The sequence below is a fragment of the Notolabrus celidotus genome, chromosome 4 (assembly GCF_009762535.1).
Source record: "Notolabrus celidotus isolate fNotCel1 chromosome 4, fNotCel1.pri, whole genome shotgun sequence".
Taxonomy (NCBI): domain Eukaryota; kingdom Metazoa; phylum Chordata; class Actinopteri; order Labriformes; family Labridae; genus Notolabrus; species Notolabrus celidotus.
In genome coordinates, this window is record NC_048275.1 from 20,699,078 (window position 1) to 20,712,801 (window position 13,724).

The 13,724-nt window shown below is 40.2% G+C and overlaps 1 protein-coding gene across 6 annotated transcripts in view; it reads left to right on the top strand.

Moving 5' to 3' along the window:
- The window catches only part of ehbp1 (EH domain binding protein 1), a 169,927-nt gene that overhangs the window by 117,978 nt on the left and 38,225 nt on the right, over nt 1-13,724 (top strand). For 3 of the 6 annotated variants that reach the window (XM_034681770.1, XM_034681771.1, XM_034681775.1), the window contains 4 exons: nt 930-1,202; nt 4,609-4,763; nt 9,678-9,816; nt 10,519-10,619. In XM_034681770.1, the coding sequence (XP_034537661.1) occupies nt 930-1,202; nt 4,609-4,763; nt 9,678-9,816; nt 10,519-10,619 (668 nt within the window). The remainder of the gene's footprint in view (nt 1-929; nt 1,203-4,608; nt 4,764-9,677; nt 9,817-10,518; nt 10,620-13,724) is intronic. The other 3 variants (XM_034681774.1, XM_034681773.1, XM_034681772.1) reach the window with 2 other exon arrangements.

Genomic DNA, 13,724 nt, shown 5'->3' on the forward strand with positions numbered 1-13,724 from the left:
GATCAGAAGTTCAGAAACTGGTTGCCTTAGGCCTTGCATACACTGTGGGATTGTATAAATATTGTGGTGGAATATCATCTTACACCGCACCAGTGAATTTTTCATGACATTCAACCAAAGCTCATAAATTTTGTGATCACACTGTCAAGCTCAACCTGGGTGCTCTCACTGCGTCTTAAATGAGGACGGAGCATTGACAAATATCTTTACAGTGTTCTTTGAAAACTCCCACAGATGGACGTTGAAGTCAGAGAATACAACTTAAATGATCCATTTAAAGAACAGTAATATCCATACTGACTTATAGCTAGTAAGACTGTATCTTTTATCCCTGCTTTGAGTATGTTGTCAGCCAACAGAAATTTCTAACATGCCAGAAATTGATCTGAGCGCTCAGGAACAGCTGATCGCCCTGTGATTGGCCCTCATGCCCCCCTGTACACAGTATGACAAACGACATGCAATCCAGCTAAAGTTTTTCCCGATCTCAAAATCAGTTGTGAAACTCAGAAACCATGTCAGAATTAAGTGATGAAATAAAACCATAAAAAATGTAGCTTCAATAAAGAAGGTCAAATGAGAAGTTGTTAGCAGCAGAAGTAAATACTGTGCACCTCGAGTCCTATTCTTTTTCTGAGAGCACTGAGTGTGGTCATCTGTTTGGAAACAGAAAGGTATAATTATCTGGTAAAGTAAATTGGAGTGCTTAAGCGAAGAAGACATACTGCATTTTCAGAACTAAGACAAGGATTGTTAAAATTGAATGAACTCTTAACATACTAACCAAAATGTTTTTCTATACCCTTTCTTTAACACTTACTCTCCTCCTCCTCTTCACTTATCTTATCCTCACTTCTAACTTTCTGTGCATGTCTCCTTAACTCACTCCCTTTCACATTTCCATTCCTCTGTCCCACTTACACCCACAGATATTTTAGATGGAGTGAGAGGTCATCATGAGGATGATGCAGTTGATGGTGTAAGGGGTGAGAGTGAGGGAGAGGAGAGAGCTGAAGAAGAACAGCTCCATTTTGCTGGAGCTGATGACTATGATGATGATGATGATGATGATACTGTTGCTGCCACATCTGCATCTGTGCTGGTTACTAACCCACTGCCACTGGAGGCCCTTCTTCTTGCCACCTCCAGCAGCCAGGGGCCCCTGGAACTTACTAACCCCAGCTCTGAGCTAACTTCTCTGGGTAAAATTTTCTGGCTGAGGTTGTGTGGTGCTGCATGGTTGTCTGTCTTCTTTACTTTTTTCTAACTCATTTACTCACCTGCCTGGACCACCTTTTACACACACATGGCATATTCTGCAAAATATCAATATAGTACACACAAGATAGAAGAAAGAAGTACGTCTGGGGGTCATCTTTGCTTTACCTCATACATTTGCCTTATTTTGTCATTCAGACACTTACTCCACAACATCTTTAGGTGCATTATCACAAAATAACCTCCATGTACTCGCCCCTGCTTCCTAAAAGCTCTGTACTTATTAGTGCTTTACACAGAAGGAGCAAACTTTCAGTATACATCGGCTGAGTGCTGCCGTGTTGTTGTTGGTGGTGTTTTTTTTTTTTATGTTTCTTTCATTTGAAAAACTTCTTTAAGTGGTAATTAATAAACTCTGAAAAGTGCTCCCCAGACAAAAATAAAATCATATCTTCAGGAAAGCATTTGCTCAAATCTTCAGAGGTAAACTAATTACTTTGTTTTGTATTTAATTTCATTTTATTTGCCTCCTAAATTCACTGTCGATGTGAGATAGGCGAAAGTACAGTGAGGGACCAGAAGAAACTAACATGAAAACAGTGAAATGCCTCCGTCAGCTTTGATGTGCTCTATCTCTTCTGGTTCTTTTTTCAACATTACTGAGTTTCTTCTTCTTTTTGTTCCTTGTTCTTACCAGTTTTTCATGTCGTCCTTAATGAAATGGATGGCGGTGATTGTAACACTATAGAAGCTTTTACCACACTTCAGTCTGTAGATGTTTTCCCCCTAAATGTTCCTTTAGCAGAGGTCACTATACTCATCTCACCTACTCTGTGAATTTAGCATTTGAGTTTTAGTGTGTACTGTATGTGTCTGCTCGTGTCCTCATGTGTGATAACGTTCAAGAGTGTTTATGCCTCACATCTGTATGCATGCATCATGTTGTGTGAGTGTGTGCATGTTAGTACGTGTCTGTGTGTGTGTGTCACAGAGGGGGATGACACATGAAACGGTTGCCCTCCTGTTCTTTCATCTTCTTCAGTGCAGTGGTCTGTCCTGGCAGGGGAGCTTTGGTTACCAGTCCCTGCAAAATAAAGCCGTACACAGCTACTGAGAGGTAGAGAGAAAGAGGGGGAGCTGTGGGAGTGCGGAGGAAGGGTCAAGAATGACTTTGACCAATAGTTTAGAGATGTAGAGAGCTGAAGGCATAGGAGAGGTTAGATTTGAAATATGGAACAAGAAAAGGGGGTTGGACATATGGCTGGGTGATAATTCAATAAAGATAATTTTTGTGATATAGATTTTCTCAGTATAAATATAACAAATGTTCGATGAAAAGTCTATATATTTAAACACCCGTAATCCATAGTTACCTTAAAAGGGAGTGCACTACTCAAAGACAATACTATATAAACTGATGCACAGTATACAATGTGATGCATCTTTGTTGTTAATTCAAATCAAAATATGTAAATAACCTCAACATGAGAAAAATGAGAATCTACAAACTAAAACCACACAAAAATCTTGTCTTACACAAAAGACGGTGCGAACAGGAAGTTAGCACCGTCAAAAATTAGGGATTCACAAAGATTATCAGAGAACTAAATCCAGATACAAGCTAACAAACCGTATGATGTCTTAAACTTTAAAAAATCAGCCTTTAAATGTAAGTGAAATAGTCAAATCAAGTCAAGTCAAATGTATTTCTAAAGCCCATTTAAAAACACAGCAGAAGCTGACCAAAGTGCTGTACAATACATAAAAAAACACTATTTGAGACCAAACAAGCAATCATTTAAAAAGAGACAAACAAACGACAAGGAAAGCACAGCATTGGGAATGAGAACCTATTCAGGGCTAGAGGACTCAGATGCTAAAATATAAAAGTGTGTTTTGAGGCGAGTCTTAAAAGAGTTGACAGAGGGGGCGGCCCTGGTTGAGGAGGGGAGGCTGTTCCAAACTAAGCTTAAACTAAATGCACGGTCGCCCTTCAGCTTATATTTTGACCGGGGAACTGCCAGGAGACCCGTGTCAGAAGACCTCAGAGGCCTAGAGGTTGTGTATGGGCTCAGGAGGTCCGTTATATAGGGAGGGGCCAGACTATTCAGAGCTTTAAAAACAAAAAGCAAAATCTTAAAATCAATTCTGAAGTGAATTGGAAGCCAAGACGGGGCTGATGTGATCCCTCTTCCTGGTACCAGTTAGAAGCCTGGCTGTAGCATTTTGGACCAGCTGCAGGCGGGATAAGGCCAACTGACTGATTCCAGAATCTAATAATAATTTGATATTTATTGTGATAATTATCGATATTGACTGACATGAAAAATGTCATCGTGACAACATATTTTTCAATATCGCCCAGCTCTACTTGGACATGGAAATGCAAGATATTTTGGGAGTAAACAAATATGAAAGATGCTATATGCCTGACACAATGCATAGGGTTGGTCTGTTAATCTCATTTTTCTCATGTTTGTATATAAATTACATCTTCAAATTATGTTGAGGCCTCAAGTTTAGTGTCACAGAGGCTTTCCACAAACCAACAGCTGATGTAACAGTGGCTTGAACCAGTTCCTTGAGTCCATAGCTTTGAGACAAAGGCAGAATATTGTTTGATCAGATCATAATTTCAGCGTGGATGTGTAAATAGTCTGACCCCAAAAGTGCCCCATCAACCAGTGCAGTTAAGGAAACTGCTACTCAAGTAATCATAACTTAATTTCTGGAGATGCTTAACTCAAGAATATTACTATAATGATTAAAAATGTTTCTGTAAATTCAGTCATGGACACATGCAGGGGGAAAGAATGTCATTGTTGGCATAGAAAGCAAAGCGTAAGTAAGGGTGGGATTTAATGAAACGTAAGGGAAAAAATCATAAAGAACACTTAGACAACTGAACTATTCCTGTGTAAATGAAGGTTGTGATATTTAGTTTTAACTGTGTGAGGGTATAAACCAACACTTAAAAAACGATATATGATTATTTTCCCTCAATTTTGCCCCCATGGTTACCATAGTGATACTCCCAGCCATGTACACTCAGTTCCTGAGCAGCTCTCAAACAGGACTTCAGGCTGCCGAGTCTGTCCAGATCTTTATCGACTCACACACCTTATATATGTGTACAGTATAGTGTGTATCTCTCTCCACTCATGTGCTTGTGATATATGTTCCTTATCGTTGGCTTTGCCTGTGTGTGTGAGTACATGAATGCAAACTAAGATGTCTCCCCTTCCTCGTCTTTTTAAAATGTCCTAGGTTGTGTTTGTGTGTCTCGTTTTCTACCTGGTTTTGTTTTAGTCTTTATGATTTGTTTGTTTTGTAAAATTTTGCAAACATACACTGTAATTGTTGTCCTTTTATACTCTCTATCGCTTTTAGGTACAAACAGTAAACACGTGGATTTGAAGCTGAAGAAACTGGCGGAGGTCAGCCCAAGAAGAGCCACCTCCCCTTCATCACCGTCCTCCACCTCCTCTTCATCCTCACCCACTTCCTCCTCCACCTCCCCACTCAGCCCTGCAGAAGGACAGGAGGTACGTACAGACTCACCCTCTCTTTCTCCCTCTCTCCTCCTCTAGCTCTTCCCTACCTTCAAAGGGTCACCCAATCAATCAGGTCCGATTGACCCTTGTTGTCAGCTGGCTGACCCTGCGCACACATCAGTCAGTCAGACCACTTCATGTTAGACCATAGTTTATCCCTCCTGTGTCCATATGAGTCTGTCTAAAGCCACAAGGCACACACTCTGTCATCATAATGCTCTACATAACATGTAGCCGTCCTCGTCTATCGACTGTGACCTTTTCAGACAGGATGTGTGGGGAGGGGGGGGATTTGTTGCTGCTGCATGCGACTATATCTTCTGATGTGAATATTGAGTCAACAACAAGTAGTCGGCCATTCTTAACATCTGTTTAATTGATTTTGAATGTCAAGTGGAATAAGATGAGTGTGTGTGTGTGTGTGTGTGTGTGTGTGTGTGTGTGTGTGGCTGTCAGCACAAGTGAAACCCTCTGTGCTTATGGCAACACAGGGTGTCTTTGATCATTGATTCACATAAACTCCCTCTTGTGTTCAAAGCCTAAAAGGCTTAGTCCTTTATGGCCAAAGGAGTGCGTATGTGTGCGGTTGTTACAGCTTGACCCTTACAGAAGCAGAACAGCCATTCGATCAACACCTCAACCTGTCCTAAGCACCTCACCACACAGTTTGTGTATCAGGCCTCTCATCCCAACTGATTTTGATTAAATTTGAATGAATTATAAACTTGTCCTGAGTCAGGGGTCAGGAGTAGCTGAATTGGCAGTCAGAGTATGAATGTGTGAGAGAAGTTCTGGTTATTTATACAGTGTTGGGTCTTCTTGAATATAACAGCCTTTTCTAAATAAATCGCATTTAACAAGCAGTCAATCTTTTGACCACGCTGTTGATGAACTGCTGCACCATCCAATCATGCACTGTGAACCAACAATCTATTTGACAAGTGGTATCTTTGTCAATTAATTTTCTTAATAACTTTCATTATTATGTGGTCTTCAAGTTAGTCAAAAATTGGTGACACCTGTGTATGAGTGTTTTCCAAAGCAAACAATGACATCCTCAAAAGGCATTTTTTTACTAAAAGCAAAAGATATGAGAAAAACGAGAAATAATCACATTTAGAACTCAAATTAGAAAGTTTGACTTTATTTAATTTCTCAAACTGATTTACTGAAAATAGGTTCAACTTATTTCCACATAGATAGATAGATAGGTAGGTAGGTAGGTAGGTAGGTAGGTAGGTAGGTAGGTAGGTAGGTAGGTAGGAAGGTAGGTAGGTAGGTAGGTAGGTAGGTAGGTAGGTAGGTAGGTAGATAGATAGATAGATAGATAGATAGATAGATAGATAGATAGATAGATAGATAGATAGATAGATAGATAGATAGATAGATAGATAGGAACTTTACTAATCCTCTGGGAAGGTTCCCCTCAGGAAATTCAGATTCCAGCAGCAGGTAACACCAAAGGACAGAAAAAACAGTCCGCAGATACAAAAGATCAGAGATAAATCATAGGTTATATACACACAGTACAGTACACAGTAGCAGCGATATACAAGTCTAAATAAGGAATACCAATGAAGGTTTATAATAAAATAGCAGCAGCAATAATAAATAGATAGATAATTAACTATAAATAATGAGTAGTGCCAACTAATGCTTAGAACGCATGGAGCTAACAGATGAATTAATGCAGCTTATGTCAAACAAACTAAAGTAGAGGTGAGAGTATAACTCTACTGAGCTGAACATTAAACCCACAGGCTTTATTTTGTTGTTTAAGGTTGTAATAAGATGCAATATTTAGACATTGTAAATAAATCAGCTTCTTCTCTAAAGCACCATAATGGTTTGAATAAATAACACCAATAAGATAATTGTGTGAAGCTGCACAAAATCAGTACAATAAAAACTAAAGTAAAACAAATTGATATAAACCGAGACTTTTTACTGACAATTATGCACATGCGCATTACAATATTTGTCTGTGGGTTTTCATCTTCTGTCCTTTGAAAAAATAATAGGGACAACCGTTTTGTGCGAAGAGGACTGGGCATCCCAAAAGTCCTTCAGGCGGGTGGAACGACCTGCAGTAACATCACACACACATGCCCCTCTCTCTCTCTCTATGTCTCTGTCTTTCTCTCTCTCTCTCTCTCTCTCTCTCTCTCTCTCTCTCTCTCTCTCCCTCCCCTCCTTCTCTCTCTGTTCTCCCTCTCTCTCTCTCCCCCCTCTCTCTCCCTCTTCCTCTCTCTGCTCTCCCTCTTCCTCTCTCTGTTCTCTCTCTCTCTCTCCCCCCTCTCTCTCTCCCCCCTCTCTCTCTCTCTCTCATTAGTGATTGTGTATATGCACAGCCTTGGTAGCACATGATAAGGGCATGCAACGCTCAGCAGACTGCAACGTTAGTCACGGAGCCCCTTCATGCACATTCACAGACTCACGCACACCAAAAGCACTGACTCACCACTGCCACAACGATGATAGCAGCGATAAGAGTTATAGAGGGAAAGAAAGACAGCAAAAAAAAAGAAAAAGGCAGGGGGCTTCAATATCTGCTTGTCCCAGAGTGTGAAAGGGAGACAGAGAGGAAGCCAAATGGGCAGGTGTTGTGTGAATTTGGACTGAATAAGAAATACTTTTATTTTAGTTTGAAGAGGATTTTAAGGCAGCAGAGATCGGTCTTATTCATACTGGTGTTTGTTTGTTTGTTTTTTTGTTTTTCATTCAACTTTAGAAGTTGTTATGTGACAGCAGTTTAACTTTTTAACACTGCTGTTTAACCTCTGCTTGTTGTCCAGTGAAAAAGTCAGACTCTCAATGGTTTAACCATCAGTAATAATTGGTCAGACAGCCTCAGTGTCCTAATCAGTCTCTCCTGGGATTTCCCTCTTTTGCTCAATCAACAGTTCCCTATAGATGTTGCAGTGGCGTGCAGTTTCACCCGTGTACACAGTAAAATATAATTTTCCTCTAAAAATAAGGACAAGGACAGCAATGTTAATCCAATAAATCCTTTTTGACATCCAATTATCAGTGTTTGTTACACTTTCCCTGCACACAGCTGGATGCAATATTCATATCATCAGTCTATTGAAAGACTTCTGCCTCTTGTCTGGAAACTTATGTAACTGTGAGTACTTTCCATGTGACCAAAATTAGAAACATCAGTCAGAATGATATGTGCCAACATAACTGATATTGATGGCGTAGACGCTGGGAAAGGAGGATGATGCAACCATTAGAGTTCTTTGATAAAGGTTAATTTGCCTAAACACATCAGCCTATGAATGGGAATGGCAATTTAAGGAGAGAGATGAGCAATGCGCCTTATTCAATCAGAGAAAACACAGCTAATGTGCACTAGTATCACAGCGACATACTACCAAAGCAGAGACATTCATATTAAAAACTGTGTTACATTTTTCTCAGCTGTTTCTGGGAGAGAGAAACTTCATCCCGACAGTCTACATCATAAAGGCTTGATATAAATAGAAACCAAACACTGATTTGACATGATTAAAGTATTTTTTTAATTTGCATGATTCTTACTTTACCTTGGAATATGCAGAGACACCGTTTAAGTTTATTAAAGATCTAATTGAAAGTCCTAAGATGCCTCTAAGAGCAGAGTGAAGAAAGGCATTTATTTGCCAAAGTTTCTCCTCCTCCTTACTCCCTACAATCAGTGGTTTAAATTCACTCTGACTTGCAGCCTCAAAGTTTTTACGCACCCACACACATAATAAGCTTCTGTATAACCCAGCTCTGGCCTTGTGTTTTTAAATGTTTAATTGGGTATTTGGGTACACGACTTCATAAATAAATTTGCCTCACTTTCATAAGGTTTGATGAAGCTGCTGGAAGCTGACAGGCTAATAGACAAAACAAGTGAGAACTGACTAATTGCTGCCATTGTTTTTGAAAGTCAATAATCTGAAGCTAAACTAACAACTCCACATCTACAGCTCGTTCCCCACCCGCACCGTCTCTATTAGCTCTCCACGCCCTGCTTGCCTATCTCCCTCCGTCTCAAGCAGTGGAACATGTTTGCCCTAATTGTCGACTTTATTACACGTTTCGCCGTCTTATTAACGTTGCCACAACGTCAATCTTAGCCCCAGTCGGTTTCTTTTCCACTCGGCTTGGCTTATTTGGAGGCCTGGTAATAAAGCATTTCCGCACGCCGTTTTTGATAGTGGGAGAAGCGAGCGTGTAGCTTTTTAACACATGTTCACTTTGAAAACAATAGCATTTTTTGCATTTTGCATAATTTGAATATATTTTCTGGCTCGGGGTTTTGTTGAAAGTCGAGTTAATTGCCTCCTTTTTGTCTCTCTCATGAGTGAGGCAGAGAATGAGAGAAATAGTGTGTGTGTGTATGAGGGTGTCTGTGTGCGTGTGTGTACTTGTTTGAGTGTGTGTACGTTTTCACGCAAACAAGAAAAACCACAATGTGGGGAACATATCAACTCCTATCCGATTTATCTCATAGCCTGTCAGAAGGTGTAGCTTGTGCACTTGCACGTGTTTGAATGTGCCCTAACGATGTGTGTTGTGTGTGTGTGTTTGATCACAATAATCACAAAGCAGCTGTGAAATCCTGAAACCTTTTTCTAATTCAAGCCTGGAAGCAGATCTCAGTGGTTGGTACAGGCTGGTAAACTTATAGAATTGATGTGGAGAAGAAGCAGACTAAGTGCCAATTATTTTAAGGTTAACCAACAACTGTGTGTTTTCTTTTATGATTTATGATTGATTTCAGGTACATTTTTTGTGGACTTAGAAGTGCATTCCTGATTTCCAAGATGGCAAACAGTCAATATTGAATACACATTATTTTTGGCATACAGCATCAACTGTAAATATCACCTGTCTAAGCTGAATGCACATATTCTCTGTGTCTGACAGAATAGCGCTGAGGAGTTGCGAGCAGAGCGCCTGCGCAGAGCGACAGAGAGGTTGCGCAGCCCAGTAGTCTTCAACAAGGATTCAGCCGTCAGGAAAACACAGCTGAAGTCCTTCAGCCAGTATGTGGAGACCCGGCCAGGTGACGGACAACACACACACACACACACACACACACAACCACACACACACACACACACACACACACACACACACACACACACACACACACACACACACACACACACACACAACCACACACACAACAATGCATACATTATTTACCCGGGGAGGTATGTTTGCACAACTTGTCTCCCATGCATGCAATTCACACCTGATAGCAGGTCGCAGGCAGGACATGGACAAACATTTTGACTAGCAATGGTATTACTAAACCAGCTGTGTGAAGATCTTTCTGTGTGTCTCTCCTCTGTCACTTCAAACTACAACTCCTGAGTTCTTTATTTCAATTGTAAGATAAAAAGAAAACATGTGATCCCTAAAAGAGCTGAATAAATTACTTTTAAAGTTGTTAAAAAAAAACTAATTGACTGTAAGAGCTGAAGGCTGACATTTTATTGATTTTAGGTCAGGTGGATATCTTTGTATTTTAACAGAAGTAATAGCAGCAGCATCAACCAATATTAAACAACTAGTAATACGTCTTTTGATAACAACTCTTCTGTGATTTAATTGGCCTTTCAAGGGAACTCAAGCTTCACCAACCACAACCTTATCCTGTTACAAATCAACAAATCCAACAAAAGTATATCTTTAACTTCCACTTGCATTTCACTTTAACATAACTTTTTCAATTTCACACTCCTCCTGTCCTTTATCACAGAGGTAAAGAGACAGAAGTCTGTCCCTGAGGACCTGAGAAGGGCCGAGGAAGATGGAGGTTCACCTACAGAGCTGGATATAAGACGACCGTTTGAAGAGGAGGTTTGTAGTTGTCTGCCTCATATATTTTACAGCGTATGTAATGTTTGCAGAAAGCTTTAAGTGGTTACCTTTATTTTGACACTACCTGCAATGACAACCAGGTAAAGAATGAAAAAATGTGAATATACAAAGATGCATATATTCTGTTGTAGGTCACATTCAGTCTACTTTTTATTTCCTGTTGGTCAGCTTTCTTTCCATCTCTCCTGTCTTTTCTTAGATTAATCCATCAATGAGCTCTCCTCTCCCTCTCTCACCATTTATGCTTGAATTTCCCTCCTCATCACCTTGCCCTCCTCTCATCCTCACACACACACACACACACACACACACTCACACCTTCCCCTCTCCACTGTCCTCTCTTCTCCACACAGACATCAAGTATTGATCTAACAGACTTCCTTTTAATTATAACAATGGTAGATATCAGCTGCTCTGCCATTTAGAGGTGTGTGTGTGTGTGTGTGTGTGTGTCTGTCTGTCTGTCAGTCTGCCTGCTTAGAAGTTGTGTGCCTACATGTCCTTCAAGTGCACACACACACACACACACACACACACACACACACACACACACACACACACACACACACATCTTATCCTGTTTGAACTTGTGCGCACAAAGAGTGTTTCTATTAGTACACTGTTATTTTAAGCGAGTGTGTATTTGAGTTTGTGTGCCTCTGGAGACCACAGGGTGAGTCTCTCTTCCCAAACAAACGTCTCCTACCCTCAACCCTGCACCCTCCACCCTCCACCCCAGTGCCATGCACGCAAACACACACACACAGCCTCACACACAAACACACACCCTCCTCCTCCCAGTGCCGGGGCCCCAGGGTTAATGGGTGTTCAACCTTTCCATTATCCCGATCAGCCAAGAATTACCTGCTGAATGATGTTTGCATTAATATAATATATATGGTAATTTCCCTCCTCTTAATTACGGCTGGGCCGAGCGCGGCAAGGGGAGTGGGCTGATCATGTGTAAAATTGATTTGCCAAGGAAAAATATGGTGATAGAGCGAGAGCGCGCAAAGAAGAGGAGGAGGGAGGACTGCTGGGAATCAACCCGCACACACTTGCACAAATCACACGTGCACTGAGCCACACACTCAAATGCTGGAGAGAGTACATGAAAAAGTGCTGGCCTGGGTGGAATGGAAAAAAAAAAAACTTTCTCTCTCTCTCTGCTCACTAGTTCTCCTTCCCATTAAGAAAAATGAAGTGCATCAGCAGTAAAATGGAGATATTTTTCGGATGCATCCTCAGTAGTGAATTTGAATAAACATTTTCCTCTCTCAGAGAAGACTCTCTGGAGAATAGCAAGCAGCCAGGAGACAGAGGTGAAGAGGGGTCAGAAACAGAGTGTAAATCAGCTGCATTTGGTTATAGAGTGATGTGTGTGTATGTGTGTATGTGTGTGTGTGTCGAAGTATGTATAGGCATGAAGAGATTGCTGTTTGTGCATTATACTTATCTTAAATGGCAGAGTGTGTATGTGTGGGTAAGAAGAGCTGAATATAAGGTTAAGTTTGAGGGAGTATTGAGACATTTAACCTGCAGGTGGGTGAAGACTTCACTGCAAAAAAAGAACCAAGTATTTAAACAAATGTTATATAACATGCGGTTTAAGTGTTTAAGCTTTTCTCTACATCTTTGTTACCTCTAAGACTTTTCATATTCAAATCAGGAAACATTTTAACGTCTGACACATTTTAAAAGTCCTTGAATGAATCGAAAATCACTACATTATAGACATCCACTAATGTAAAGTTAGCTGTTTAAAGTAAAAGGCCAAAGCTCATTGAGTGATGACTTCTGGGTGAAGTCACCATGTCTATCAGGATTGATTGTAGATTGGCTGGCAACAGTTTGAGATATCACTGGACAATATGCTGAAGATCAAAGTGCTATTAGGGTTGTGATTGATTTATTGATTAATCAGCACAGTTGTGCAAACTGCTCAGTGCACTTTAAGCAAGCATGCTCAGGCAAGAGTGGACATCTGTTACCTGAGGCCTTTCATCAAACCTGTTCTTTCTTGGTTATCAACTTCATCCTAACAGAGGCGATGGGACATTTAGTCCAAATTGTATTTAATTGGTGTGCTATGTAAGCATTCGCCCCATGCACTGAGGCTGTAGTCCTATAGTATCGGTCGCTGGTTCGACTACAGGCCACAACCCTTTGCTGCATGTCATCTGTACTCCCAAAGTCCCATGTCTCCTCAGCTGTTTTATCTAATGAAGGTAAAAATACCCCAAAAATATTTGTGAAATTTGATTGAATCTCCCTTTACTGCTGTTTTCAAATGTAAAGCGCAATAATTGTAGATAGCCTACAGTTTTCCTTTCAAATCTTGTTGGGCTGCAGAGGTATCCTGGTCCACCATTATTTTATAAAGACTTATATGCAGTCCCTTCACGTGGCGAAGTTTGTCAAATATTTTAAACCAGAAGCTGAAAACAGTCCAGCAGCCACTTGCAATATATGCAATATAATTGTTCCGTAAGGAAGTAGCAGTAGAGTTGCATTCAATGCTACAAATTTAATATGACTTCTAAAAACTAAACATGCAATGGAAAATGCTGTATTCACTTAAACAACAGAGGAAGAGGAGGCTGCGTAGAAGCAACAAACTCTGGATACAGGAAATGTTGTATATAGGCTGAAAATGGTCCCTTTGTGCTTGTTTTAGTCATTTGCTGATGGCAATGTAGAATTAAAATCCATAATTTTTATGTTTTCAAGTAAATCCAACAACTTAAACTACACTGAAACATTTTTATTTAGTTCAGTCATTTTGTTGGTAAGGCACATTTACTGCTTGTTTTAATTTGATTCATAGTGGATCAAGGTATCCTGCCTACTTTGGTTGGACAGTGACTTTTTTTTTTTTACTTTATTAGGTCAGTGATTATAAAAGAAATGTCAACATTTTTTCATGATTATATTGTGTAAAATTGTTCTTCGCTTCTTTATTTCTGGAGTCCTACAAAGTATTTAAAGCTTTACTGCCCCTCTGTAGTATGCCTTAGTTTTGAAGATGTGATGGAGGAACTCAAAATGCCAAAAACTCTCAGATGAAAGATTCAGCAACAGTTC